The sequence below is a fragment of the Trichosurus vulpecula genome, chromosome 5 (assembly GCF_011100635.1).
Source record: "Trichosurus vulpecula isolate mTriVul1 chromosome 5, mTriVul1.pri, whole genome shotgun sequence".
Classification (NCBI taxonomy): domain Eukaryota; kingdom Metazoa; phylum Chordata; class Mammalia; order Diprotodontia; family Phalangeridae; genus Trichosurus; species Trichosurus vulpecula.
The window spans coordinates 218,450,170-218,476,742 of NC_050577.1; the positions used below are offsets into that span (position 1 = coordinate 218,450,170).

The 26,573-nt window shown below is 40.6% G+C and overlaps 1 protein-coding gene across 1 annotated transcript; it reads right to left on the bottom strand.

Moving 5' to 3' along the window:
* Nucleotides 1-1,685: 1,685 nt before the first annotated feature.
* AMDHD1 (amidohydrolase domain containing 1) lies at nucleotides 1,686-26,072 on the bottom strand. Its single transcript, XM_036761878.1, has 9 exons — nucleotides 25,819-26,072; nucleotides 21,806-21,912; nucleotides 18,125-18,189; nucleotides 15,893-16,170; nucleotides 14,184-14,409; nucleotides 10,509-10,633; nucleotides 6,270-6,363; nucleotides 4,052-4,212; nucleotides 1,686-2,644 (listed from the first exon to the last, which is right to left on the bottom strand). Exons 1-9 carry the CDS (start codon nucleotides 25,953-25,955, stop codon nucleotides 2,521-2,523), a joined length of 1,317 nt encoding a protein of 438 aa, XP_036617773.1. The 5' UTR covers nucleotides 25,956-26,072; the 3' UTR covers nucleotides 1,686-2,520.
* Between the last annotated feature and the right edge of the window lie 501 nt (nucleotides 26,073-26,573).

Below are 26,573 nucleotides of genomic sequence, written 5' to 3' on the forward strand. Positions count from 1 at the left end.
ATTTTGGTTTTTGGCCTATTGAATATACTGAAAATAAAAGATAAAGATCTGAGTTCCTTAGGAATTAATGCTAGCACCAGCTATTGTTGCTATTTTTATCCCTCTGTTAGCCACAGCAATCCATGCACCATTTAATGAGCCCCACCATGACCTAGGAGCCAATGGAGAAGCTTTGGCCATTGTTGTTGATGTAGAAACTTGATTCTTAGCCAAGCAGGTGTCTGTTCTGTCTCTGATAAGGAGTATATGATGAGAGATGACTCATATTTGATTTTTTGAACCTGTCCTTTTATAAATAAATCAATAAATTTTATTGGTGCCTTCTATTTTTATATCACACTCTTTTCTGGAAATATCCACACTCTGCAATGAGCCCTTCCCTGGTAGAAAATTAAAATGAGCAGCCCTGTGACTGTATAACAATGTATGCAGCATTCTGCCCTGATAGCCCCTTACCTCTCTTCTTTGATAAGAGAGTTGTGAGCTGTTTCTCCAGAAGCAATGGTAGAAATTTTGTTCCTCAGGATTCAAGTTCCATTTTGCAATCTTTTCACTCACATTGTTATGGTCGATTTCTAATTGTTCTTTTGGTTCTACTTGTTTCTTTCCGCATTCTTTAATATGCATTTTGTCAAATTCCTCCAAATCCCTCATATTGCTTACTTTGTTGTTGTTCAGTTGTTTCAGTTGTGTCTGATTCTTGGTGACCCCATTTGGGATCTTCTTGGCAAAGACACTGAAGAGGTTTGCCATTTCCTTCTTCAGCTCATTTTATACGTGAGGATATTGAGGTAAATAGTGTTAAGTGACTTGCTCAGGGTCACACAGCTAGTAAGTGTCTGAGGCTGGACTCAGGTCCTCTTAACTCCAGGTCCAGCACTCTACTCACTATCCCATCTTGCTGCGTCCTACAAATTTTTGCTAAGACATGGTTCCTGACATCACAGAGTTTACAATTGAGAAGGATAAGATGCAAGCCCAGAGAGCTGTAGAACACATCCTTTAGATGAGTGCATTGGAGAGGTGCAACATTGTTTTTGAAACATTCATTTAGATGCAAATCAATATGCTAATTTAAAAAATTCTTATCTTTTTATTAAATCAGGCCCCATAAGGATCTCAACACTCTGTTAACCCAGTTTCTATTACTGCATGTAATTGAAAATTAAACTGCATTTCTTTGAAAATATTCATAGGATCCTGGATCTAGGACTAAGAGGGACTTCAGGGGTCATCTAATTAAACCCCCCTCATTTTACAGATGGAGAAACTGAGGCCCAGTGAGGTTAAATGGCTTGACAAAGGTTACACAGGCAATAAGCATCAAAAGTGGACTTTAAACCCATGTCCTATGATCCCAGGGTCAGTGGTCTTTCAGCACTACCATGTAGTCTCTCAGCTTTTGTGAATATAGACTGGCCATTGCTTCTAGTACTCTCATTCAATCATTCAGTGTAACCCAACAGATGAGAGTGACTTCTTCCATTGTAAAATTATTATTATTAAAACTTTTGGTCCAGAATAATGATTTTGTCAAGGTAGGGAACTCCTGGAGAGCAAACTCTTGCTATAGATGCACATTGGGAAGTTGTTTGTAACATGTAATCTTAGGAAATTGTCTATGGCAGAGAGAGATTTGGATAAATTGTTATTTGTTTGTAATCTCATGGACTGCAACTTAAAAATCGTTTCACACAAATCAATTTATTAGGATTGTTTAAAAAATACATCCATAGCATGAAGGTCTTGATATTATCATATGTTAGTTACATTTTTTCCCCATTTTATCTTATTTTTCCATTAACAAGCATTAATTTTATTTCCTTCCCCTGTCCCCATCTCCAATTAAGAAACAATTCTTGTAACATGCACATAGTCAAGCAAAGCAAATTTTCATATCGGTCAGGTCAAAAAATGTCTTTCTCCTTCTGTATCTTGAATGTATCACTTCTGGGTTAGGAGTTGAGGAGCTGCTCTATCATTGGTCCTCTGTAATTGAAGGTGGGCATTTCATTGATCATAGATCTTGTCTTTCAAAGCTATTTGTCATTACAACATGCAATATTACATCAAACAAACAGAGAAGCAAAGTTCCCCAAAGAGAAAGTTGTATATAGATATAGATATGAACATACACATATGTATATGTGTGTGTGTATGAAATCATGGATGGAAATCACAATTAAATGGGAATCATTACATGGGATCATTAGGAATCATTGAATCATTAAGAGCCAGAAGGGACATTAGAGCCTCCCATTTCATAAATAAGAAAACTGAGACTCATGAAAGAGAATTACTCTGACGCGATAATTGGCAGAGCCAGGATTTAAATTTAGGTTCCCTGCCTCTAAAACAAGTACTCATTTCAGAGCCCCATGCTAATGCTTACAAATGTATTCAATTACCCAGGAAATCAAAATGGATTTTATTTAAATGTGATTTATCTGCTTTGAGAAAACTGCAAATCTTTACATTGGCTAAAACTGAACTCTATTAGTATATGCAGTTTTGCTTTTCTTATCTTTTTTCTTCATGTCCTTTTAGGCTGGCACTGTCCCTTTTATAGATGACTTTTCCTTTAGCTATAACATATTCAATTAATTCTTGGTAGCCTCCAAACTGGTAAATCAAGTGCTCCCACCTAGGAAGAAATGAAAGCATTTCAATGTCAACAAGACACAAATCTCTTCTTGATAAGCCTCAGTCCAATATTTTAAAAGATCTTGGATTTTATCAGTACAGGTGATAACCCCACCATGTCAGTACCGAGCTAGGTAGGGCAACAGACAGAAGCAGGAAGATCTGGGTTCAAATCCAACATTGGATATAGCTGTGTGACTCTGGACAAGTCACTTAACATCTCTGTCTCTCAATTTCCTCATCTGTAAAATGAGAAAGTTGGACTCAAGGTCCTCAAAGGTCATTTAAGGATTTATATCCATGACCCCTCCCCATACACTATTTTTTGGAACTTGTTGTCAGAAACAATGACAACAAAAATCCATCACCTAGTAAGACAAGCCTTGCCAGACTTAAGTAGGTTGGTTCTCCAATAATAAACTTATGGTCCATGGTTTGGCCTGTCCTCAAAACTTGTCTCATTTGATAAAAGTAAACCAGGAAAGGCCCCTTGGGCCACAGGCAACTCCAACTTGAAAGTTACATCACTAACAAGAGCATACCTTGAGATAAATAGGTAGATAGAGATAGATAGATAGATAGATAGATAGATAGATAGATAGATAGATAGATGGATGGATGGATGAGATAGATAGACAGACAGACAGACAGACAGACAGACAGACAGACAGATAGATAGATAGATAGATAGATAGATAGATAGATGTTACTGATGAGTGGTAGATAGGTAGGTAGATAGATGATAGAAAGGAGATAGGTGACAAAAGTATAGATAGATGACAGACAGAAGCAGATAGATGATAGAGAGAGAAGAGATAGGTACATAGAAAGATGATGGAGGAATAAATAGATGATAGAAAGATAGAGGTATAGATTATTAGATGATAGATCAATCAATGATACATAATTGATAGAAGTAGAGAGACAGATAGATGATAGAGAGAGGGAAGATGGGTAGATAGAAAGAAGATAGAGGTATAGATAGACATATAGATTGACAGATTTTAGAGAAATGATAGCTATAGATAGGAGGGAGGAGGGGGGGAGAGAGAGAGACAGAGAGAGAGACAGACAGAGAGCGAGAGTGCGCACATTCATTAGGAACTTAGGTGCCGGTCTCCAAGCAAAGTGCTGGGGACACAGTTACAAGCCAGAGAGGAGGCAGCCTCAAGCCAGCAATTGTTATACTTCCTATTCTGGCTTGAGCCAATCCCAGAGCTTGGCTTGCTTAGGGCTTAAAGGTGGAAGGAAGCAGAAGGGGAAAGGAGAGGAGGAAGAAGGAAGAAAGAAAGGCCGCTACTGATGGTCAAATTCTGGGCCAGGTAGATCCTGATGTAGCTAATATCCAGTGACAGGATTTAAAACACAACTTGGTATGAAGATGGCCATAGATAAGAAGAATCCCCACCTGGGTGAGTTGATGATAATGACATCTCCCTGCTTGCCCACCTCCAGGGATCCATGGGTGTGAGATCGTCCCAGGGCATAAGCGGCATTAATGGTGGCAGCAACTAAAGCCTCAGACATCGACATTCTCATGTTTACACAGGCCAAATGCATGACTGTTGACTAAAATAGAAATATCAGCTCAGAGAAGAGACACCAAGGAATTGGCAAAACTACCTAAAGTCTCTCCTTAAATCATTATTAGTCTTGTTAAATAAAATGATTATGATGTGTTATGTATAAAAGTTTGCTTTTGGCAGAATCATATAATGGGTAGAGAGTTTCATTTGAAGTCATAAAGTCCTGAGTTCAAATCCCACTTCTGACACTTACTACCTGTTTGACCCAAGGCAAGACACTTAAATTCTCTAAACCTCTGTATACCCAACTACAAAAATGGGATTAGTAACAGCTATAGCACCTTCTTCACAGGGTTGCTTGTGAGGCTCAAATGAGCTGATGTACACAAGGCTACCTACTACCATTCACTTTACAGAAGCTCTATTTACTTTCACCTTCTCTGGACCATACCCAATGTGCACGTTTTAAATCAAATAACAATGCCATTTTTACAAAAGTATTTATTCTTTTATGTCTCACTCTTGTTATAGAGGGGAAACAGGGTCTCTTACAGACCCATGGTGGCTTTTAAAAAAACAGGGAATAAGACGGATCTTAAAATTTAACCTCTTTGAATCTCATTTATCTCATGTATATAATGGGAGTGTTGGACTACATGGTCCCTGAGGTCCCTAGGCTTATGTTCTTATGGACTCTAGACGGATGACACAATAAACAATGAGCCTCGATGGCTGAAGACACCGTTGCCAGGATAGACTGCATTAGGTAAGTGTCCAGAACACAGGAGATGCTAGAGAAAGGGGATTGATGATGGAGAAAGGAAATCATAACATTTATATAGTATTTACTATGTTCGGGCTACTGTGCTAAGCACTTATAATTATTATCTCATTTGATTTTCACGACAACCCTGTGAGGTAGGTGCTTGATTAGCCCCATTTTGTAGATAAGGAAATTAAGGCTCTGAAAGTTTAAGTGACTCACCAGGGTCAGGCAGCAAGTAAGTTCCTGGGGCTGGATTTGATCTCAGGTGTCTCTGACTTGAGACTCAGTGCTCTATGCACTATGACACCACCTAGTGGGCTGTCAAACTGTCTTCAGTTCTGGGTACCACATCTTCAAAAGGACATCAATAAAGTGTCCAAAGAAAAGCCACAAGGATGGGGATCATGCCATAAGAGGTTTGGCTGAAGGAACCAAGGGATGTTGAGCCTGAATTAGGGAGACCTTCAGATATTTGAAAGGCTGTATCATGTGAAAAGGAAATGAGACTACTTCTGCTGACCTCCATGGGACAGAACCAGTTTCGTGGGAGGACGGTCATAAGATCACAGGAAAGTAGCAGAACCCAGGTCCTCTGATTCCAAACCCAGTGGTCTTTCCCACTGGTAGCACATTTCCTCCCAGCTGCAGGGAGGAGGGTTCTAAGAACCAGCCTCCTCACAGGGTTATCCCAAAATATAACCAGCTTAGGGGTGGTGAATTCCACATTCTTGGATGTCTTCAAGTGGATGCTATATGATCCCTTTCCAGGAATATCAGAAAGAATTTGTGTTTGGCGATGAATTAGACTCTAGATGGCCTCTGAGCTCTAGCCTTAAGATTCATTCTTTGTTTCAGCCCATTCCTTTTTTTTTTTTTTTTGCCAGCTCTGTCAGGAAGTTCCTACCCTCTTTTTGCCCGAGGGTCCAAACAGCATCCTAATGATGACATTATTATTCATGGCATTTTTTTGCCCAGTCTCTAGACATTTTGTTACCTTTTACAAAATAATTTGGACTTTTTCATATTTAGAGAGATAATTTAACCAGAACTGTGATTTTAATGGTATAAAGTGCTCCCCCTCTACCAATGGACATCAGTATGTGCTATGTGTCTTTTAGCCTTAGAGAGCTGTCTGGGGTCACTGAAAAGTTAGGGTCACACTCTCAGTATGTGTCAGAAGTGGGACTTGAACCCAGGTATTTATGACCAGCTCTAAATCCAGTAGGCTACATTGTCTCTATAGAGAACGAATTATACAAAGGAATATTCAAAAGGTTTTGATTCCCTATATATTTAGCAAAACATACACACACATATACACAAATATAATTTACCATGGAAAAACAATATGCATTAGGATTGAAATCACTGCCAAGAGCAACTATTACACCTTCATCTATCATCTTCCTTGCTTGTGGTTGCTTCAGTCTAGGAGGAAAAAGAAAGTCAGTCTTTAGTTTTGGGATTTTTATACTTTAAAGCCTAGCTTAAATTCTGCCTACTCCATGATGCTTTCCTGGTCACTCTCAGAAGGAAGTGTTGTTTTTTTCCTTTCTCTTAACTCAACAACATTTATTTTCTGTCCACACTACTTGCTGTTTGCAGATTACATAGGGATTTTCCCCCACATGCACTGGATGTGTCATATTCCCAAATCCTTTTGCGCATTTTTACTGGCTGACCTCTCGCCCTTTTCATCTCTACTTCTTGGCCTTCCTGACTTCCTCAAGTCCCAGCTATAATCCTACTTTCTACAGGAAGCCTTTCCCAATCTCAGGTCATTCTTGTGCCTTCTCTCTGTTGATTATACCCAGTTTATCCTGTCTATATCTTGTTTGTACATAGATGTTTGCATGTTATCTCCCCCATTAAACCAACCAGACCAAATGAGGTAATTGTAAGGCACAGTGCCTGGCACATAATCTATTCAGTCATTTTTCAATCATATCCAAATCTATATGACCCCATTTGGGTTTTCTTGGCAGAGATCCTGGAGTGGTTTCCCTTCTCCAGCTCATTTAACAGATGAGGAACTGAGGCAAACAGGGTTAAATGATTTGCCCAGGGTCACACAGCTAGTAAGTGTCTGAGGCAGGATTTGAACTCAGGAAGATATGTCTTCCTGACTCCAGATCTGACACTGTGCACTATGGCGCCACCTAGCTGCCCCACTTGTACGTTCTTAAATCCTTGTTTTCTCCATGCCCTCCTCATTCATTAGACTGTGAACTCCTCCAGGGCAGGAACTGTCTTTTGATATTCTTTGCTTTCCCAATGCTTAGCACAAAGACTGACACATAGCAAGGATCTAATACATGCTTGTTGACCTATTAACTTACTTGTAGAGGACAGGATTCATGTCTTCAGGCTGTAACCACAATGAACCATTTGGGCATATTTATGAAGGAAATGAAAATCTACCCATTCTCCCACGCTGAATATTTGCCTTTTATGTGATCTATATAATTGTATCATTATTGTCACTAGTATGAAATTTCTGAAATAGCATACGTTGTTTCTCTGAGGACCTAATGGAATATTTGTGCATAGTACTTATCCAATAAATAAGTGGGATACAGCACTTGCAAAATGTCAGAGTACAAAATTTCAAAAAGCTAGGGCTCTGCCAGATGAAGTAATTAGTGAGTATACTTAAGCATTACATGTAAGTTTCAAGCAAATATCTGATGGAAGGCAGCCTTGTAATGAGTTAAACAAAGGACCTTCTGGACGGAAAAGACAATTATAATATTCAGGTAACTAGCAAGCACACACATTGTTACATGTCAGTGATTTTTCTTTTTCTAGTTTTTTTTTTGCTTTTGCTGTGAATGTAGAAAGACAGGGGCTGGGGTGGGGTGGGGGGCTGGAAGGAACTAGGTTCAGAGGAGCCAGAAGGAATGGTAAGGCTGTTCCTCTTTTAATTGGCTTCAGCATCCAAAAAAAAGGCAATGACAAAAGGAAACTACTGGCAGACAGGAAAAGTCATCTACAAGGGCTTTTGATGACAAGTTGACTTGAAGTTCTATGTAGCCATGCAAGATTTTTACCCTAGGTCAGATAATCTTAAACCTGTTTTGGGTCAAGGCTTCCTTTGAGAGTCTGGTGAAGCCCATGGACACCTTCTCAGGATAGTGTTTGTAAATTCATAAAATAAAACACATAGAATCACAAAGGAAACCAATTGTATCAAAATACAGTTATCAAAACTATTTTTAAAAAAAGTTCATGGATCCCAAGTTAAGAACCCTGGCTCTAGGTTGTGAGATTAGTGATGACCTGAAGGAAGTATTTTACTCAATCATGGGGAAGAACCAAGGTTGGATTATGCAGTGATTAATAATAGTTGTAATCAGTGAGAAATTAATTAGATATATGTATGTCTTTAAATCTTGCTCTAAATTGTATATTATCTCTTTAAATATAGTGACTAATAACAAAAAGGAAATTATACTTAACTCATTTAATAGTTATGAGGAGACTGAACATTCGATTTCATTGCTATAGGAAACTCCCAATGAAGAATGTTTTTTTACCAATGCAGAATGGCACCTGTTTTGCAACTTACGGTCTTAGAAATTTGTCCTAGAGCACAGGGAGGTTAAATGAGTTGACTGTCATTATTCCAAAAAAGGCTAAATATTTTTGTAAATGGAGGTATATTGCTATAGTAGAAAGCTTGAGCCAGGAAGATTTGGGTTCACATCCTGCTCAGACACATACTCTGTGTGACTCCTAAAAAGTCACAACTTCTCTGTCCTATATTCTAGGCAATCCTATAAGTTACATGGATAGAGTTCGTTCCCAGAGTTCCCTAATCTGTTAAAATCACAGTTCTAGTCACTATCCTATTTTCGCATATATATTTATATACACATACACATACACACATGCATATGTGTGTATATGTATGTATGTGTGCATATGTGTGTGTATATATGTGTACACACATACACATATAATTTAACAGAAAAACATGCTAATCTTTCTCTGCTCATACTATTTTTGTAAAGCTGGTGATTCAGACCACAACACACTGCCTGATGAAATTATGTTCTATCCACAGACAAAGTATCTAAGAGGAAAGTCAAGAAGCAGCCTTTTGAAAGCCAGCCTTCCAAACCCAAAGCTAAAAAGTGATGGGTAAATGCTACACAGTTACATCATTTGTGTTGTTAGATGGAGCCGTTGATAAAGCTCTTTGACTCAGCTTCAGGTACATCCTAGCTGGGCGACCCTGGGCAAATCACTTAACTTCTGTGTGTCTCAGTTTCCTCATCTATTAAATGGGGATCATAATAGCACCTGCTTCCCAGGGTTGCTATAAGACACAAAGATGATATTAATAGAGGCCTTTGTAAATCTTACAGCGCCATATAAATGTGAGCTGTTATTATTCTATCAGTATAGGGAGTTCCAGGTAAGGAACTTCTACTATGAATGGACACTAGCCCCTGCTCTGAAACTTGAATTAGAAAATGGCCTGGAATATATGTATATATGTATGTATTTATGTGTGTACATATACACGTACGTATATATTATGCACACATATATACATATGAAATACACACATATATGTGTATGCATGTATAAGTAAAGAATTTTTCATACATCTATACCAATCTATTGTTTTTCAGTCATTTCAGTCATGTCTGACTCTTTGTGACCGCATTTGGAGTTTTCTTGGCAAAGATACTAGAGTGATTTGTCATTTCCTTCTCCAGCTCACTTTATAGATGAGGAAACTGAGGCAAACAGGGTTAAGTAACTTGCCCAGGGTTACACAACTAGCGTCTGAGGGCAGGATTGAACTCAGGGATATGAGTCCTCCTGACTCCAGGTCTCTGCGATCCACTACACCACAGAGTAGATACTTAATATGCTTAATAAATGTTTGTTGAAGGTTGCCAAGTTTTCAGAATTCATCAGTGTACCTGGTTTCAAATCCTGCCTTTGCTGCTCGCTACTTGTGTGACCTTATACAAATCATTTAATGTCTGTGGGTTTCAGTTTCTCCAGCTTTAGGTTCAGTATCCCCCGAGGTCCCTTCCATCTCTAGAGCTATCATTCTAAAGCCCTGTCAAAGTCCTGTGTTGCTTGGACCTTTAACTGGACTCATTGTTTCATTCTTGGTTTGTACCTGTCTAGGCAGTCCTCACCTATCTTCCTCACCTTCACTGTTATACGTGAAGATTTGGAGTTCCCCTAGGAACTTTCAATGTAGTGAAGAAATACAACATGACCCCCTAGTGAAAAACTTATGGATTGGACTTGGAGAAAATTTCTGATTTCTTCCTTAGGACTTAGCACCTGAGTTTCCTTTGGAGGTCATCATGGACTGACTCCTTGGTCAAGACTTGAACCCAGAGCCTTCAGCATCCCATTCTATGGACAAGCCTGCTGTAATGGCTAGCACCAGTGAAGCCATGGCGGGAACTCCTAGTAATTGACCTGGATGGAGCTGGTTTCTTAAAGGGTCTTCAGATATGGTAAAGAACTATACGTAAGGGAGAGTCATCCTTGGCTTATGAATGTGCCTTCATTCTTAGCAATGCATTAAATGGCATTACCTCAGCATGTAGGCAGTGGTGGGTAGAAGGACAGCGGAACATTTTCCAGTTGCCATGGCAGCAATACCTGCATCACTAACTTCTTCCAGGTGGCTAATTGCCAGGGCTCCCAGTTCAGCTCCAAGCTATGCAAAATGTGCAGAAAAGGAAAGATTGACAGACATTAATGGCAGATCAGTAATGAGATGCTGAAAAAAAATGTTCCATCCTTTCTCTCTCCAAAAAATAATTGTTACTGTCTTTTTAGCAATCATGCTTTTTTTAAGGTTGGATGAATCATTTGTAATAGGAAATTCATTTCAAAATCATTATTAGCTAATTTGTTGTTTCAAAGACCATTCTGAAAAAAAATATGAATACTTTTGTGTAGAATTATAACTGCTGGTCCTGGGGCAAATACCACAGATTGCACCTGAGAAAAACAAAACACAATATCATATGTGGGTCAAGCCACCACCACATGGAGGGAACGTACAGAGGCTCTGTCCAGGAAGCTGCCAAATAGATTACGGTGGAGTTGGACGGGGCAAGGCTCACCCCAGCTCATCTTTTGGTAGTGCCCTCTTTTAACTAATCACTCTTACATTTAGGCTTGAGTTCAGAAAAGTTTCACAAAGAATTAGAGTTATAAAAATACAGTGATATATCTTGGGAGGGAGTGGTTCTTTCTGGGTGTCTAAGTCAAGGTTTTGTGATTTCTCAGGTGTAATCTTCTTGAGGGTAGGCAGGGACTGTTCCTATTTTTGTCTTTGTATTCCCCGTGTCCAGTAAAGTTTGGGGCACATAGTAGGTGTTTAATAAATGTCTGTTTCCTGAGTAATTATTAATCGATATTATAGAGGGGAGACTCGATGGCACCTGAGGTCCCTTTCAACTCTGAGATTCTGGGATTCTGCACATTCTAAGCTCTTTTGCTTCTATACTCCTGAAAGCCAGGCGCCGTGGACACTTTCTAATACAGGTTCCCTGGGGAAAAGCCCTGATTTTCCCATCTTACCTACAGTTCTGATTTTGGGAATAGAGTAAACATATTGACTCAGAATAGTAAGATGAAAAGTCACTATCATGGTATTAAAAAGAAGTAAAGCAAGAGAGGGTTTATAGGAAGTGTTCTGAAAGAACTTCATGAAAATAGATAAATTAAAAACACATAAGGTCTAATCTTAAAAATTTAGAAGCCTATACACATTTTGAGAGTACCTGGTTCAGTTTGGGATAAAGAGACAAGAATATACATGTGTGTGTGAACAATCATATACATATCACACAACATATACATAATCACATATACATATATACACATTTATGTGCTTCAGACATAAACATAGATATACACACACACACACACACATATATATATATATGTATATATGTTTGTGTGTCTATTATTAGACCCAGAGTCACACAACTAGTAAGTATCTGAGACAGGATTTGAATCCAGATCCTCCTGAGTTCACTATATCTGTTGCACCACCTATCCACCACAGCTTATCCTCTGGCCATGCTCCAGTTTGTTAATCTCCTTTTTAAAACATTGTGGAATAATCACATCCCATGTTCCGGATCTTATGCCTCTCTTAAGACCTTACCTATGATCCTACTAGGCAACCAGGTGGTGCCATAGTGCAAAGAGTGCCAGACTAGGAATCAGGAAGACTCATCTTCTTGAGTTCAGACACTTCCTCGCTGTGTGACCTTGGGCAAGTCATTTAGCCCTATTTGCCTCTGTTTCCTCATCTGTAAAATGAGCCAGAGGAGGAAATGGCAAACTATTCCAGTATCTTTGCCAATAAAACCTCAAATGGGGTCAGGAAGAGTCAGGACTGAAAACAACTGAAAAACCAGAAAACAATTCCCTTAGATGTTCTGACTGCCACGTCACACTGTTGCCTCACATTGAGCTTGTAGTCCTCTTAAATTCCAGATCTTTCCACACAAACTAAGTTTAGTCATATCTCCACAACTTCATATTTGTGTGATTGATTTTTTGAACCTAGTGATAGAACTTTACATTTATAACTATTAAAATTTTATCTTATTAGATTCGGCCCATCATTCACACTTATTATAATCTTTTTGGATCCTTGGTCTTTCATCCAACTTGTTAAATACCCTCACCTGCATTGTGCCATCAGTAAATTTGATAAACAAGGCTTTTATAGCTTCTTCCAAGTCATTGATACAAATCCTGAACATATAGGTCTAAGAGAAAATCCCTATGACATTCCACCAAAGCCATCCCTCCGTGTTGACTTCTCTACTCATAACTAGCATTTGGGTTCAGTCATCCAGTGGATTCTGAATTAAATTAATTGTATTGTCATCTAGTCCACCTCTCTCCATCTTGTCTGCAAGAAGAACAGGAGACACTTTATCAAATGCTTTGTTGATACCCAAGTGGTCTATCTTTTCAGGATTCCCTGAATCTACTAATATGGTATCCAAAAAGGAAAAGTCTCAAAGCTATTCTAGGTACTCTTTGCAAAAAAATTATATTGAATAGTCAAAAATTCTGTGATGCTAATGAATGACATCACAGAGATTTCTCTCTTACCATTGACATCACCAGTGGAAGATAAGATAAGTCAATATTTGACAAGCCAAAACCACCACCATAACAACCAAGGGATGAATAAAGGTCAGTTGTTTCCAGATTCAAGAGGTAAAACCCTCACCTTGGCATATCAATGTTGCATGTCATTTGTTGACTTGGAAGACGCAAGTAAAAGAACTTTATGTGGTCTGAACAAGCATAAAGCTTCATCATCTCTTACCAATAGCTGATAGCCTGACCCACTTTCCCTCGGTTTCCTTTTGGGCTAGAACAAGAGAGTAGCAAATGACCAAAGGACTGGGAAGCCTATCACATGAAGTAGCACGGCGTGGCTCAGTGGAAAAAGGCACTGACTTTGGACTCAGAGTTCAAATCTTGCCTCTTTCTAGCTGTGTGATTTTGAACAAGTTACTTTTCTGAGTGTCAGTTTTCTCCTCTATGAAATGGGTCCCTTCTAGCTCTAAATCTGTGATCCCCTTATCTGCCTTGTTGTGCTTACTCCCCCTTCCAAAAGCATTTCTTGGGCTTTCATCCGGTGAACTGCCCTAGAAGGGAGGGAATAGCACTGGTCACAGGAAGCCAAAGTTGGGGCTGTTTGGCTTCAGGCAATGTCACAACCCAACTAGTCAAACAAGCTTTGTCTGATGTCTGCCACCAGGCACTCAAAACCCACTTCTGACTCCAGACTACCTTTCTAGCCTTGTTGCATAGTTTGCTTCTCTTCACCTGCTCTAGCATCCATCTAAATGACAGCTGGGTGGGGCAGTGGATAGAACACTGGGTCTCCAGTCAGGAAGATCTGAGTTCAGATCTGTGCTCAGATACCTGCTAGCTGTGTGACCTTGGGCAAGTCACTTAATCCTCTTTGTCCCAGTTTCCCCACCTGGAAAATGGGGGTAATAACAGTACCTACCTCGAAGGGTTGTTGTAAGGATCTGCTACATTATTTTATTTATAAAGTGCTTTGCAGGCCTTAAAAGTGCTTTAAAATGCTGTGGCCATTATTATTACTATCATCATCATATCCCTTGCACACAGTAGGCCCTCAATAAACATTTTTTAAAATTGAACACATGGGTTAAATCAGAAAATCATCACAAACACATTTGAGAAAGGTATACCTCAGCAGCCTTCATTGGATGGAGCTCGTCCCCATGGAAGTTCATTTGTAACCCTATAGCTTTTCCTCCCTGAAGAATCCTTCTTGTAGAATGGAGGTCAAAGACCCCCTTCTCACAGAACACATCTATATTGTCGACATGGATTTCACCACGTTGGCAAAGTTCCTTCAGCTTAGGGAGGTGGTGGTGGACAATGTCATCAGTGGCTTCAGTCGGGGTTTTCCCTCTGAAGGAAGAAAATATGGGAAGGGATGTCAAATGATTTTGGAAAGTTGTTAGTATTTGGTAGGTGGGGCTCCGTAGGGAAACTAATGATTGGAATATTTAGGGAACATCCACGTGGAGGAGCAGAGCATAGATCTGGAGCTGGAAGGGGCCACAACAGATCACCCTGTCCAACTCCCTCACTTAACAAAGTGAAGAAACTGAAGCCCTAAGAAATTAGTGATTTACTCTAGAGCACACAGGCACTAACCACTAAAGTGGTAGGATTAGAACTCAGAGCCCCTGACCCCAAAGCCAGCTTCACCTACAAGGCACTAAATATGTACTTGTTGAATGGAATGAATGACCCCAGCAGGTCAACTGGCAGAGGTCCATCTTCGTGATTATTCTGCTAGCATCTTAGCTGTCTGTCCCTAAAGAGAGCTGTCAGTCACTAACCCAAGTGCCCTGTCACCTACCCCATCCTTTACGTTCTGCCTCCTTATTTGACTCTAACAACTGCCCCCCACTTTCCTACTCCTTTTGCATGTTGTCTCCCCCACCCCCTTAGATTATAAGCTCCTTGAGGGCAGAGACTGTCTTTCTTTGTATTATTTGTATCCCCAGTGCTTAACACAGTGCCTGGCACATAGTCAGCATTTAATAAATGTTTGTTGGATTGGACTGAACTTGGTTGGGTTGATTGGATTCCAGAAGCCATATGGTAGTACCCTCTCTCTTTGGGGAAGGGGAAAGAACCCCTTTATTTGAGAGGCAGCCTAGTGCAGTGGTAAATTTGCTAGACTGGGAGTCAAAGACCTTAGTTCAAATTCCTTCTCTGCTAAACGTTATTTCTGTGACCTTGAGAAAGTGACTTTCATCTCTCTCAGCTTCAGTTTCTTCATCGGTAAAATGAAAGAATTAGACTTGAGCAATTTGGGTGGTGCAGTGGATAGAGTGCTGGGCCTGGAGTCTGGAAGACCTGAGTTCAAATCCAACCTCAGATACTTACTAGCTGTGTGACTCTGGACAAGTCACTTAACCCTGTTTGCCTCAGTTTCCTCATCTGTAAAATGAACTGGAGAAGGAAATGGCAAACCACTCCATTATCTCTGCCAAGAGAATCCCAAATGGGATGCCAGAATCTGACATGACTGAAAAATGACTGAGCGACCAACCAGACTTGGTGATCTCTGATTCTATGTCCCTCCTGGGCCTCAGTTTCCTAATCTATAAAATCAGGAGGTTGGATTAGATGGCCTCTAAGATCCCTCCCATGATCCTCTGATGCTTCATCAGAGTGGGAAAGTGAAGCATCTTTCAGAGTGATCTGCCCAACCTCCTCTTTGGGAGGATGGGAATGATCCCATAGGGAAGCTGCTCAGTCAGAGCAATGATTCTCCACTCCTGCCCTTCTATCCCCCCACCATTCTTTTTTTCTTTAAAGGCATGGAGGAATATCAGAGGATGGGCACCATTAACTCCAGGAAAGACATTTCGATTACTTGGGCACTGCGTGAGCTCCGCAGTAGGTCGAGGAGAGGCTGATGTCCATTTCCCTCCGAGCCCTTTCAATGACTCTCAGCATCTTCAGCTCCGTCTCCAGGTCCAAGCCGTATCCACTCTTGCATTCGACCAAGGTTGTCCCCGCCCTCATCATACAAAGCAGCCGGTATCTAAAAGTGCGGAAGAGCTCTTCTTCTGAAGCCTTCTGGGTATGCTCCACAGTGAAGTTTATCCCTCCTCCAGCCTGATGTATATCCATATATGTAGCACCTGCCAACTGAACACAGATTTCTCTTTAAAAAAATATAATGGTGATAACACTGATAGCTAAGACCTATAGTACTTTGGGGTTTACAAATCACTTTACTCCTAGGACAGATGAATATAGATATATGTAATCTCATGTGATAACCCTTATGCCCATTTTATAGATAAAAAAATGAGGACAAGAGATGAAGTGGTTTGCCTTGAGTCACACAGATAATAAATGTCTGAGGCAGTATTTAGAATCAGGTCTTCTCAGGCTGAACTACCATGGCAGTTGATAAATCAACCACTACTGAGCTGCCCAAGTATCTGCTATACATGTCAAGGCAAACGGGGTGAAGTGACTTGCCCAGGATCACACAGCTAGTAAGTGTCTGATGCCAGATTTGAACTCTACTGCACTATTGAGCTGCCGAAGTACTGACTAAGACCTCCGGTGACAGGGAACCTGACCTCCCCAGGCAGCCCATTTCTCTTTAAGAGAGCTCTCATTAGGATTCTTTTTCCAGTTGTCAAGCCTAATTTGGCCTCTTGGCAACTTCCACTAGATGTACAGTACACCTGAGGTGTAAAACTCACTGCCTGCAAACTGCCAGCCAAACTCCCTAGTGTGGCCTGAACCAGATTAGAATGCAATTGGGAAATGTTTAACAAAATAACTAAAAATACAATAAGACATAGATAATGTTGATTTGCGGTTTTCTAAGTCAGTAGGGGACCTGCAGAGATCCCTTTATATTTGAGTTTGAAACCAGTGCAACTTGCCACTAGGCTCATGCTGAAAGCCTTCTCCTCTTTGTGGGGTCAAAATTTAGAGCTAAAAGAGACCAGAAAATCACCAATCTAGAGCTAGCAGGGATCTAAGAAGCCATCTTGTCCAATCCCTTAATTTTTACAGATGAGGAAACTGAGGCAAAAAGGGTTAAGTGACTTGCCCAGGGTCACACATCTAATAAGTATCTGAGGCTGGATTTGAACTTAGAAAGATGAGTCTTCCTGCCTTAAGGTCCAGCACTCTATCTACTGTACCTCTTAGATGTCTCATATCCATCTCTATCTCTATCCAGATCTGTCTAGATCCGTATCCATCTATATTCATATCCATATCTATATATCTACTAATGTCCATATCCATGTAGCCATATCTATATATCTATTCACAAACATATCTCTATGTATACATATACATAACTATATCTATCCATATCCAAATCCATATTCATATCTGTATCCATATCTATATTATGGGTATAGCTAGAAATCAATAGAGATCCACACATATACATACATGCATATACACATACATACAAATGGCCTTGTGGACAGGTGTCTCTCTCTATCTGAAGAAAGCCTGTGGCTACCATGACTAAATCTGATGTTGTTCCAAGTAATTTCCCAATGGTTCACACAGACAGAATGATAAAGACATAAAAACATTTAGGAAAGATTTAGAAGGGATGGGACAGGTGGCTTCAAATATCTGAAGGGCTATCATCTGGAAGAGGGTTTAACTTGGACCTGCTTTGCCCTGGAGGGCAGAACGAGGAGCAACAGATACAAGTTGGAGTGCCAAACTTAGGCTAGATAGAAGGGAAATTTTCCCAATTAGGGCCATCTGCAAATGGAAGGGGCCCCTTGGGGAAGTGATGAGTTCCCGCCTCACTAGAAGTCTTGAAGCAGAGGCTAGATGACCATTCGTTGAGTTTGTTTCAGAGGGTCTTCTTATTTGGGTGTGTGTTAGACTTCCTGGCCACCTCTGAAGTCCCTTCAAACTCTGAGATTCTGCTATTCTGTGATTTTTAATGGTCCAAGCAAGCAAAGCAATACAGAAGAATATACATTTTGGGAGCTGTGTGGAGTATAGATCATATTAAAAAATCAGGCAAATACACGAGATGAACATGCTAGAAAAAGAACCATCTGCCTTCCTTCTTTGTTTTAATGTCACCATCCACAGACAGTACCTTCATTGCAAATTCATGGACTCGGTCCCCAGCCCACACTGGATGAGTATGGGCATCCACCAAACCTAAATGAAACCAGTAACACAAGTTAACCCCTGATAGAACATGTACATTTTGAATGCATAATTTTTTCATGCAAGTTTTTTTAATGTATGAATTTTTTTTAAATTCATCTACTTGAGTGATACAAAGTACTTGGATATAAACCAGATTCCACAGTGATTTGATCTTGGTAAAATATGCAAGTAACACTTCCTTAATTCAGCTGGAATGATTTATCATGCTATTTCTTTTTAATTTCCTATGTAGTGAGTTACTGTGACTATATGTGAAGAAACATGGAACTGTGGGCCAGAGCACTCAACTTAGAATCAAGAAAACCTGGGATCAAATATGCTTCTGACCTTTCCTGAATATGAGAACTTGGCCAAGTCACTATTCTCCTCTATAGAGGAAGCCTCAATTCCCTCATCTGTAAAAATCAATCAGTATTAAGTACCTGCTATCTGTCATGGAAGGCACTGGGGATGCAAAAAGAAAATAGTTCCTGCCCTCATGAACAGCAGTATCAAACTCAAGTAGAAACAGAGGCCATTAAACCCTCCCTAAAGATCCCTTCCTTGCAGCACGGTGACTTAGAAAACCACATATTAACATTATCTATGTTCTATTGTATATTTATTTTATTAGATGTTTCCTGGTTACATTTTCACCTTATTCTGTCTGGCTTCTTGCCTCATGTTTGATATCTATGCTCAAGAAGATTACATTCTTTTGGGGCATACAACAGATAAGTATAAACAGTCATTTAAGGAAGGAGAAAACACTGCAACTGGGGACATCAACAAAGGCTTCTCATAGGACATCGGTGCATTCCCATAGGTGCATAGGCTGAGCCTTGAAGGAGGGTAGGGGTCCCAAGAGACATTATGACAGAGAAAAGAGTCCCAGACATGGGGGGCAGATTGTTCAATGCACACATCAAGACACTGAAAGCCAAATTTTGGAGCAGCAAGAAAGGGCAGTTTGGATGGAATATAGATTGTGTAAAGGGCATGTGTAATAAGCCTACAAAGGTATGCTGGAGGCAGATTGTGAAAGGTCAAATGGTGGCATCTATACATCATCTTAGAGGCAATAGGGAATTACTGAAAGATACTCAGCAGGAGAGTGATGGTCAGACCTATGTTTTTAGAAAGATGGTTTTGGAAGCTGTGTAGAGAAAGGGTCAATGTGGGGAGAGACTGGAAAATAGATCTGGGGACCAATGAGTTTTTCAATAGTCCAGACAAACAGTTATGAAGGCCTGAACTAGGGTGGTGGCCATATGGGTAGAAAGAGGAGACAGAGTTGAAAGATGTTTTCAGAGTAGAAGAAACCAGACATGGCAACCAATTGGCTATGGGGAATGTGGCAGAGGGAAGGGTTGAGGTGACTCTGAGGTCACAACACTTGGCTGAATGGAAAGATGGTAGATGAGACGTTGTTGCTGTTCAGTTGTGACTCTTTGTGATGCCATTTAGGGTTTTCTTGGCAAAGATACTGTAATGGTTTGCCAGTTCCTTCTCCAGCTCATTTTACAGATGATGAAACTAAAGCAAACAGGGGTAAGTTACTTGCCTACAGTCACATAGGTAGTAGGTGTCTGAGGCTTGATTTGACTGTGCCACCTAGCTGCTCAGGATTAGATTGTAAACATCTTGATAGCAATTTCTGTCTTTCTTTTTCTTACTTGTATCCCCAGTCCTAAAAGCACAGTGCCTGACACATGGTGGACCCTTGATAAGTGTTTATTTACTTGACTTGACTTGATAGGCTTAACAAAAATTAGGAAATAAATTTTGCACAGACGAATAAAAAATATTGTGAAGGTAGAATCAGCAGGACTTGGCAGTTGATTAGAAGTGAGGGGGAGGAAAGAATCAGAATCATAGAATTTTAGAGATCGATGAGACCTTAAAATGACCTAGCCTTTTTTTGGTTTTACCAGACTGTTTTGGAAGCCTGGTGAAGCCTTTGGGCCATTTCTCAGAATCATCAAGATATAAAATAAAATACATAGGATTACAAAGAAAACAATTACATTGAAATATGGTGATCAAATATCCATGTATGTGTGTATATACATATACACACATACACACACACATTCATGGACATCAGGTTAGGAGTCCTTAATACAGTCCAATACCATCATTTTGTACATGAGGAAGTTAAGGGATTTACCCAAGGTCACACAGCTACTGTGTGATAGACAGCCTGCACCAGGACCTACGTTTCCTGTCTCTAGTCTCCCATATGTTATTATATATAATACATATTGTAAACAAGAACATTTTTACCTCATTTGAAAACACATTGGAATAATAACATAATGACCAATGCAAACTGAAGGGTTCTACTCCAACTTGGAGCCTAGAATGTGTTGGTTCTTCCCTGGCGCTGTCCAGCACAAAAGGGTCCTGACCTCATCGATGCCAGCATCCCAGTCACCTTACGGTAGGTATAATAATAGCTAGCATTTACATAGCACTTTAAGGTTTGCAAAGAACCTTACAAATATTATCTCATTTGATCCCTACACTGGGAGGTGGGTGCTATTTCTGTTATTATCCTTATTTATAGACCAGGAGACTAAGGTTTAGAGAGCTTAAGAGCATTAAGGGTCTGAGGCAGACAGAATCCCTCAAGGTCCCATAGCTAGTGTCAGGCCAGATCTGAATGCAGGTCATCCTAGCTCTATCCACTGGGCAACCTCTCCACCTAGTATATCTTTGGAATGAAGAAAGGGTGCACAACAGTTTTTTAAGCTAACATTTATACAGCACTTACTATGTGCCAGGCACTGGGCTAAGCACTTTACAATTATTATCTCAGTGGATCCTCACTAACAACCCTGGGAGGGAGCTGTTATTATCTCTATTTTACAGACAAATGAAATGACCTTTCTAGGGTCATACAGCTAATAAGTGTCTGAGACTAGATTTGAACTCCTGTCTTTCTGACTCCAGGTCTAGCAGCTCTCTCTACTGGGCCTCCTAGCTGCCTAGTAATAGCCCTGGAATGGAGAAAGGAGACTCAGCTATGCTGCTGCCTCTCGACACAAATATTCCTTAAATATAGATAACTTCTTTTGGTCACTGTGTACCATTCTGCACCAGGGTTTTAAACTCATAAGGTTTGCAAAGCTGAAGGCCAGAGCCTGATTTGAGGTCACCTTTGAGGCTCCTAACTCTTGAACTGGAAGAGGTCTCAGAGGTCAGAGGCTCACTTTATAGATGAGGAAGCTAAGGCCCAGAATGTCGAAGTGACTTGCCGGAGGCCACAGAATTAGTAATAGCTAAGATTTGAACCCAGGACTTCTGATCCCAAATTTATTGCTCTTTACTCCCCACACAGGTGAAATATTTTGTAAGATTCATCTTCAAAAAAAAAACTGGCAAGAATCTGAGTTCAAATCCCTGAACTGCTACGTTCTGCCTGTGTGTCCTGGAGTGAGTTCTAGGTCTCAGTATCTCCATCTATAAAATGGGAGAGGGGCAGGGTAGGACCAGCTGATCTGTGAGGTGACTCTTAACTCTAGATACAGGAGGACCAGCCTGTCACCCTTTACCCATTCTCACTACTACCAAAGGGTGCTAAAAACCATTTTAATGGATAAACCAAAGGAGAAGTAAGTACCTGGTAGAACGCATTTTCCAGAGCAGTCAATCCTTTCCTCAAATGATATTTTAGAAAATTCTCTTCTGATGGCATCAGCTGGACCTATGGCCTTTATGCAACCATCTCTGGAAAAAAAATGGGATAGGATAATGTAATTCCTTCCATATGTCAAAAGTTCTGTGGCTCCATCAGAGAGCACACCCATCTCCAGTTGGTTGGCAACTCATTTGGGCCTTGATGGATAATTTTGGGAATTGCTATGAACAAAAGCATCCCACACTTGATGAATCACCTTCTGGTGAGGAGGATTTTCTCACTTCCAAAGACTAGTTTGAAGATGACAGATGGCCATCCACCGAATGGGCTCAGGCCTTTCAGTTTGCTAGGACCTGTCAAAATTTGCTCTCCACCTGCATACGCATTGAAAATGAAGTAGAGAACCAAGAGAACATTGTACACAGTAAGTAACAGCAATATTGTGCCACGATCAGCTATGAATGACTTAGCTCTTCTCTGTAATACAATGATCTAAGACAATTGCAAAAGACTCATGATGGAAAATGCTATCCACATCCAGGGAAAGAACTATGGAGTCTGAATGCAGATCGAAGCATACTGCTTTCACTTTATTTTTTGTAGTTTTTTTTCTTTTTGTTCTGTTTCTTCTTTCACAGCATGACTAATATGGAAATATGTTTTACATGATGGTATATATGTAACCTATAACAAATTGCTTACTGTTTTAGGGAGGGGGGAGGGATGGGAGAGAGAAAATTTGGAACTCAAAATTTTATCCAAAAGTGAATGTTAAAAATTATCTTTACATGCAATTGGAAAAATAAAATACTATAAGTAAAATGGAGATTTAAGTCAGTTACCCAAATAATTTAAAGGAAAAAAACCCACTCACTTTTGCCTCAACACTTCCTCCTCAACACTGGAAGAAAAATATTTTGACTTTGTTTTTAAACTTAAATTATTTAGACAATTATTTCAGTTCTCTTCTTGAGTTTGTATGTATTGACAAAGAAATGATAGTAAGCAATGTTAGAGTAACCTGGCTTCTGCACTTGACGTTCGTAAGGTAAAAAATTCATTAGATTTTTTTTTTCATCCAGATCTGTGATTTCTTCAGTGTAGGGACTTCGCAGTATAGAAATTAGCTCTCACCACTACATACTGACTCTTAAGTCCAGAGGTCTGAACTTGAAATCTGGAAACTCAAAAAATATTTTGATAACTGCATTGCAATATAATTTGTATTTCAATATAAATGGTTTCCCTTGCAATCCTACATATTTTATTTATGCTTTTAAAAACATTATCTGAGATGGGGTCAGTAGGCCAAAGGACTCCATGACACAAAAAGGGGTTAAAAGCTCTGCTTTAGACCTCAATGTTTCTGAATGTGGGGGAAAGGACACATTTTGGGGAGCAAAGGACCTCTTTTCATACAAACTTTTCTCATGTTTTGCAGTGCCTAGATGCATAATAATAGGCACAGAATAGTATACCAGAGAAGGCATCAAACCTGGAGTCAGGAGACACACCTGGATTTAAATCCTATCCCCAGCACCTACTAGCTGTGTGACTATGGGATAAGGGGCCTCAGTTTCCACATTTGTGAAATGGGGATAATAATAGCACCTACCTCCCAGGATTACTGAGGGGATCAAATGACATTGTGTACGTAAAAGACTTTGAAAACCTGAAAGTGCTGTATAAATGCCAGTTACTAATTTTCTTTTTTTTAACATTTTATTCAAGAGTATTTTTTCTAATTACATGTAAAGACAGTTTTCAACATTAATTTTTTAAAAAGACTTTTAGCCCAAATTTTTCTCCCTCCCTCCCTCCCTTTTCCCCTCCCCAAGAAGACAAGCAATCCGATACAGGTCATACATGTATTATCATGGGAAACAGATGTCCACATTAGTCATCTTGTGAGAGAAGAAACAGACCAAAAGGGAAAACCATGGGGAAAAAAGTGAAAATAGTCTGCTTCTTTGTAATGCCAGTTATTATTATGATGGAAGAATTTCGCAAACCCAAAAGTGCCCTATAAATGCCAGCTGTTATTGTGTCTCTAAAGTGCTACAGAAATGTCAGCTATTATTCAATTTCTTTTCTTTTTCTAGTCATTGTCTCATCTTCCAATTATAGGCTCATGGAGCTATGGGGCTGAAGACCTTAGAAGATATCTGGTCTAAGCCACTCATTTTCATGTATTTTTAAAAAAAGAACAGTATTTTTGTAGTGCTTTACAAATACGATCTCATTTTTATCTTCTCAATAACCCTGAGATCTAGGGGCTATTATTATCCCCACTTTTACAGATGAGGAAACAGAGGCAGGCAAAGATGAAGTGACTTCCTTGGGCTCTCCTAATGCCTGAGGCCACATTTGACCTCAGGTTTCCTGAATTGCCGGTCTGGCGAGCTCTAACCCCTGCACCACCCAGCCACTCAGTTTTTAACTGCCAGATTTGGACTGTGCTTATCAGTTCCAGAGACAAACGCACTGTAGGAGAAACAGAGCTCCCCCAAACTCTCTGTTCTTGAAGACTGCTTGCTGCAAGAAAGAACAGAAATATGCCTTAGTCTCTGACCCATCTGAGTGGAATCCCAATATTCCTACATTGTCTTTTGTTGGGACAGCTTCCCCTTTCCCTGCCTATCCGTCCTTAGAGGCTCATTACTACTAATTCAGAGTGCCTCCAAAGTCTTTGTGAAGTTTTAAGCTTTACTAGCTCAATCCAGGGAGGTAAATGATGCAGTTATTGCTGGGTCCATTTCACAGAGGAGGAAACTGAGAACCAGAGAGGTGAGGCTTTAACTTTCTTTTCTTTTTTTTTTTTTGGCAGGGGTTAAGTGACTTGCCCAAGGTCACACAGTTAGCACATGTGTCAAGTGTCTGAGGCTGGATTTGAACTCAGGTTCTCCTGACTCCAGGGCCAGTGATCTACTCACTTTGCCACCTAGCTGCCCCTTGGCTTTAACTTTCGAGTGGCCATCTAACCATACAACTAATGCCAGTACTATTTGGGGGAGGAGGGGGCAGTCCAGATCTGGGATTTCACATGCAGAAACTCCCTCCATTGACACAAATCTGAGAATTCCTTAGTAACTTAAACTCTTAGAGAACTATCAATGCTATTATTAAGTTTAATAGCTTTTAAGCTATTAGTAAATGTAATATAGGCTAATAATATTGTACTTAAGCCAACTGTGTGACCATGAGGAAGTCACTTGACACCTCCAAGTCTGTTTACCTTAATCTGTAAAATGGGAATACTCCTGGCATCACCTACCATCCAGGCTTGTGGTGAAGAAAATGCTTTGAAAACCATTAAAACCACATATGAACGGGAATTGTAGTTTTACAGTAAAAGAAACTGAGGCAAAAAAGTTAAATAATTTGCCCAGGGTCACAGAAACAGTAAGTGAGGCTGGATTTGAACTCAGGTCCATCCTGACACTAAGCGCAGGGCTCTATCCACTGTAGCACCTAGCTGCCTCTCATAAGAGGCCTCACATTGTGAAGTGTAAAGGGCTAATTACTTCGGCATCCTAGGGAAAGATCAGGAGCTCCCCGTTCCCTCCCCAGACCTTTTGAACAGCTAGAGCAAGAAAAAGCAAAAGTTGGCAAATACCCATGGCAAAGGAGGTGGGCTTCCCGGTCCCTGCAGATGACGGCATACAGACACGTCGCCCCCGCTCCGCCCCCCCCCCACAGGATTTGGAGCCTAAGGGGCATCAGTGACTTAGGGCAAGAAGTCACTCAGTCCGTCAGTCAAGCATTTAAGAATCTTAATGGTCGCCTGGTCCAAGCGCCTCATTTTTTTAAGATCAGAGTCCAAAAGATTAAATAACTTATCCAGTATTACACGGGCTGCAATGTCAGAGGCAGAATTTGAGCCCAGGTCTTCTGACTCCCAAGTCCAGCCGCTTCTCCAGGGCTTTCCCCCTACCCCCACCTAAGGCCAGGCTCACCCAGTCTCATGGAGGAGCTGCCCTGGAGGGCCGACCTACCCGCCTACCACCAGGCTGGCGTTCTCTAGGACTGCCAGGGTCCGCATCGCTTCCCCCACCAGGTAGGGCTCGCCCTGGGCGCAGACCAGCACCACTTGCTGCGCGTTCTCCAACAGGAGTCTCTGCCTCCCGCTCATTTTCCCGTGGCTGGTGGCTGCGGAGGCTTGGGCCTGGGGCAGTGGGAGCTGGGGACAGCGAGGAGGGAGGGCAGTGGCGGAGCAGGCGCTGAGGTTGGCCGGACCAACAGCTTCGGGACGGCGGTGGGGGAGTGTCTGTTCCAGAGTCCAAGGGGTCAGTGTGACATAGGAAAGAGCTTTCAATTTACCTTTTTTTTTTTTTGAATTTATTTATTTTTAGTTTACCACACACGGTTCTACATGGTTTTGAGTTCCAGTTTTTCTCCCCTCCCTCCCCCCTCCCTTCCCAAGACGGCATGAAGTCTCATATAACTGTCATGTATAACTTCGCATTGAATTAATTTATGCACTAGTCAAGTCGTGGAGAAGAATTTTGACCAATGGAATGAATCATGAGAAAGAAGAGACAGAACCAAAAAAAAACCCCAAAAACAAAAACAAGAAAAGAAGCAGAAAAGGCGAGCATGTAGTGCGCCTCGATCTGTATTCAAACTTCGCAGTTCTTTCTCCGGATGAAGATAGCATTCTCCATCGTGAGTCCCCTGGAGTTGTCCTTGCCCCTTAGGTTGCTGAGAAAAGCGCAGTATGTCAGGGTTGGTCCTCAAGGAATCCATATAT

Coding starts and splice junctions, on each gene's coding strand:
- AMDHD1 (XM_036761878.1), bottom strand. CDS start 25,955: ATGAGCGGGAGGCAGAGACTCCTGTTGGAGAACGCGCAGCAAGTGGTG. Junction 21,913..25,818: donor GCCAGCCTGGTGGTAGGCGG/GTAGGTCGGCCC, acceptor TTTTTTTTCCAG/AGATGGTTGCATAAAGGCCA. Junction 6,364..10,508: donor ACCACTGCCTACATGCTGAG/GTAATGCCATTT, acceptor TTTTCCTCCTAG/ACTGAAGCAACCACAAGCAA.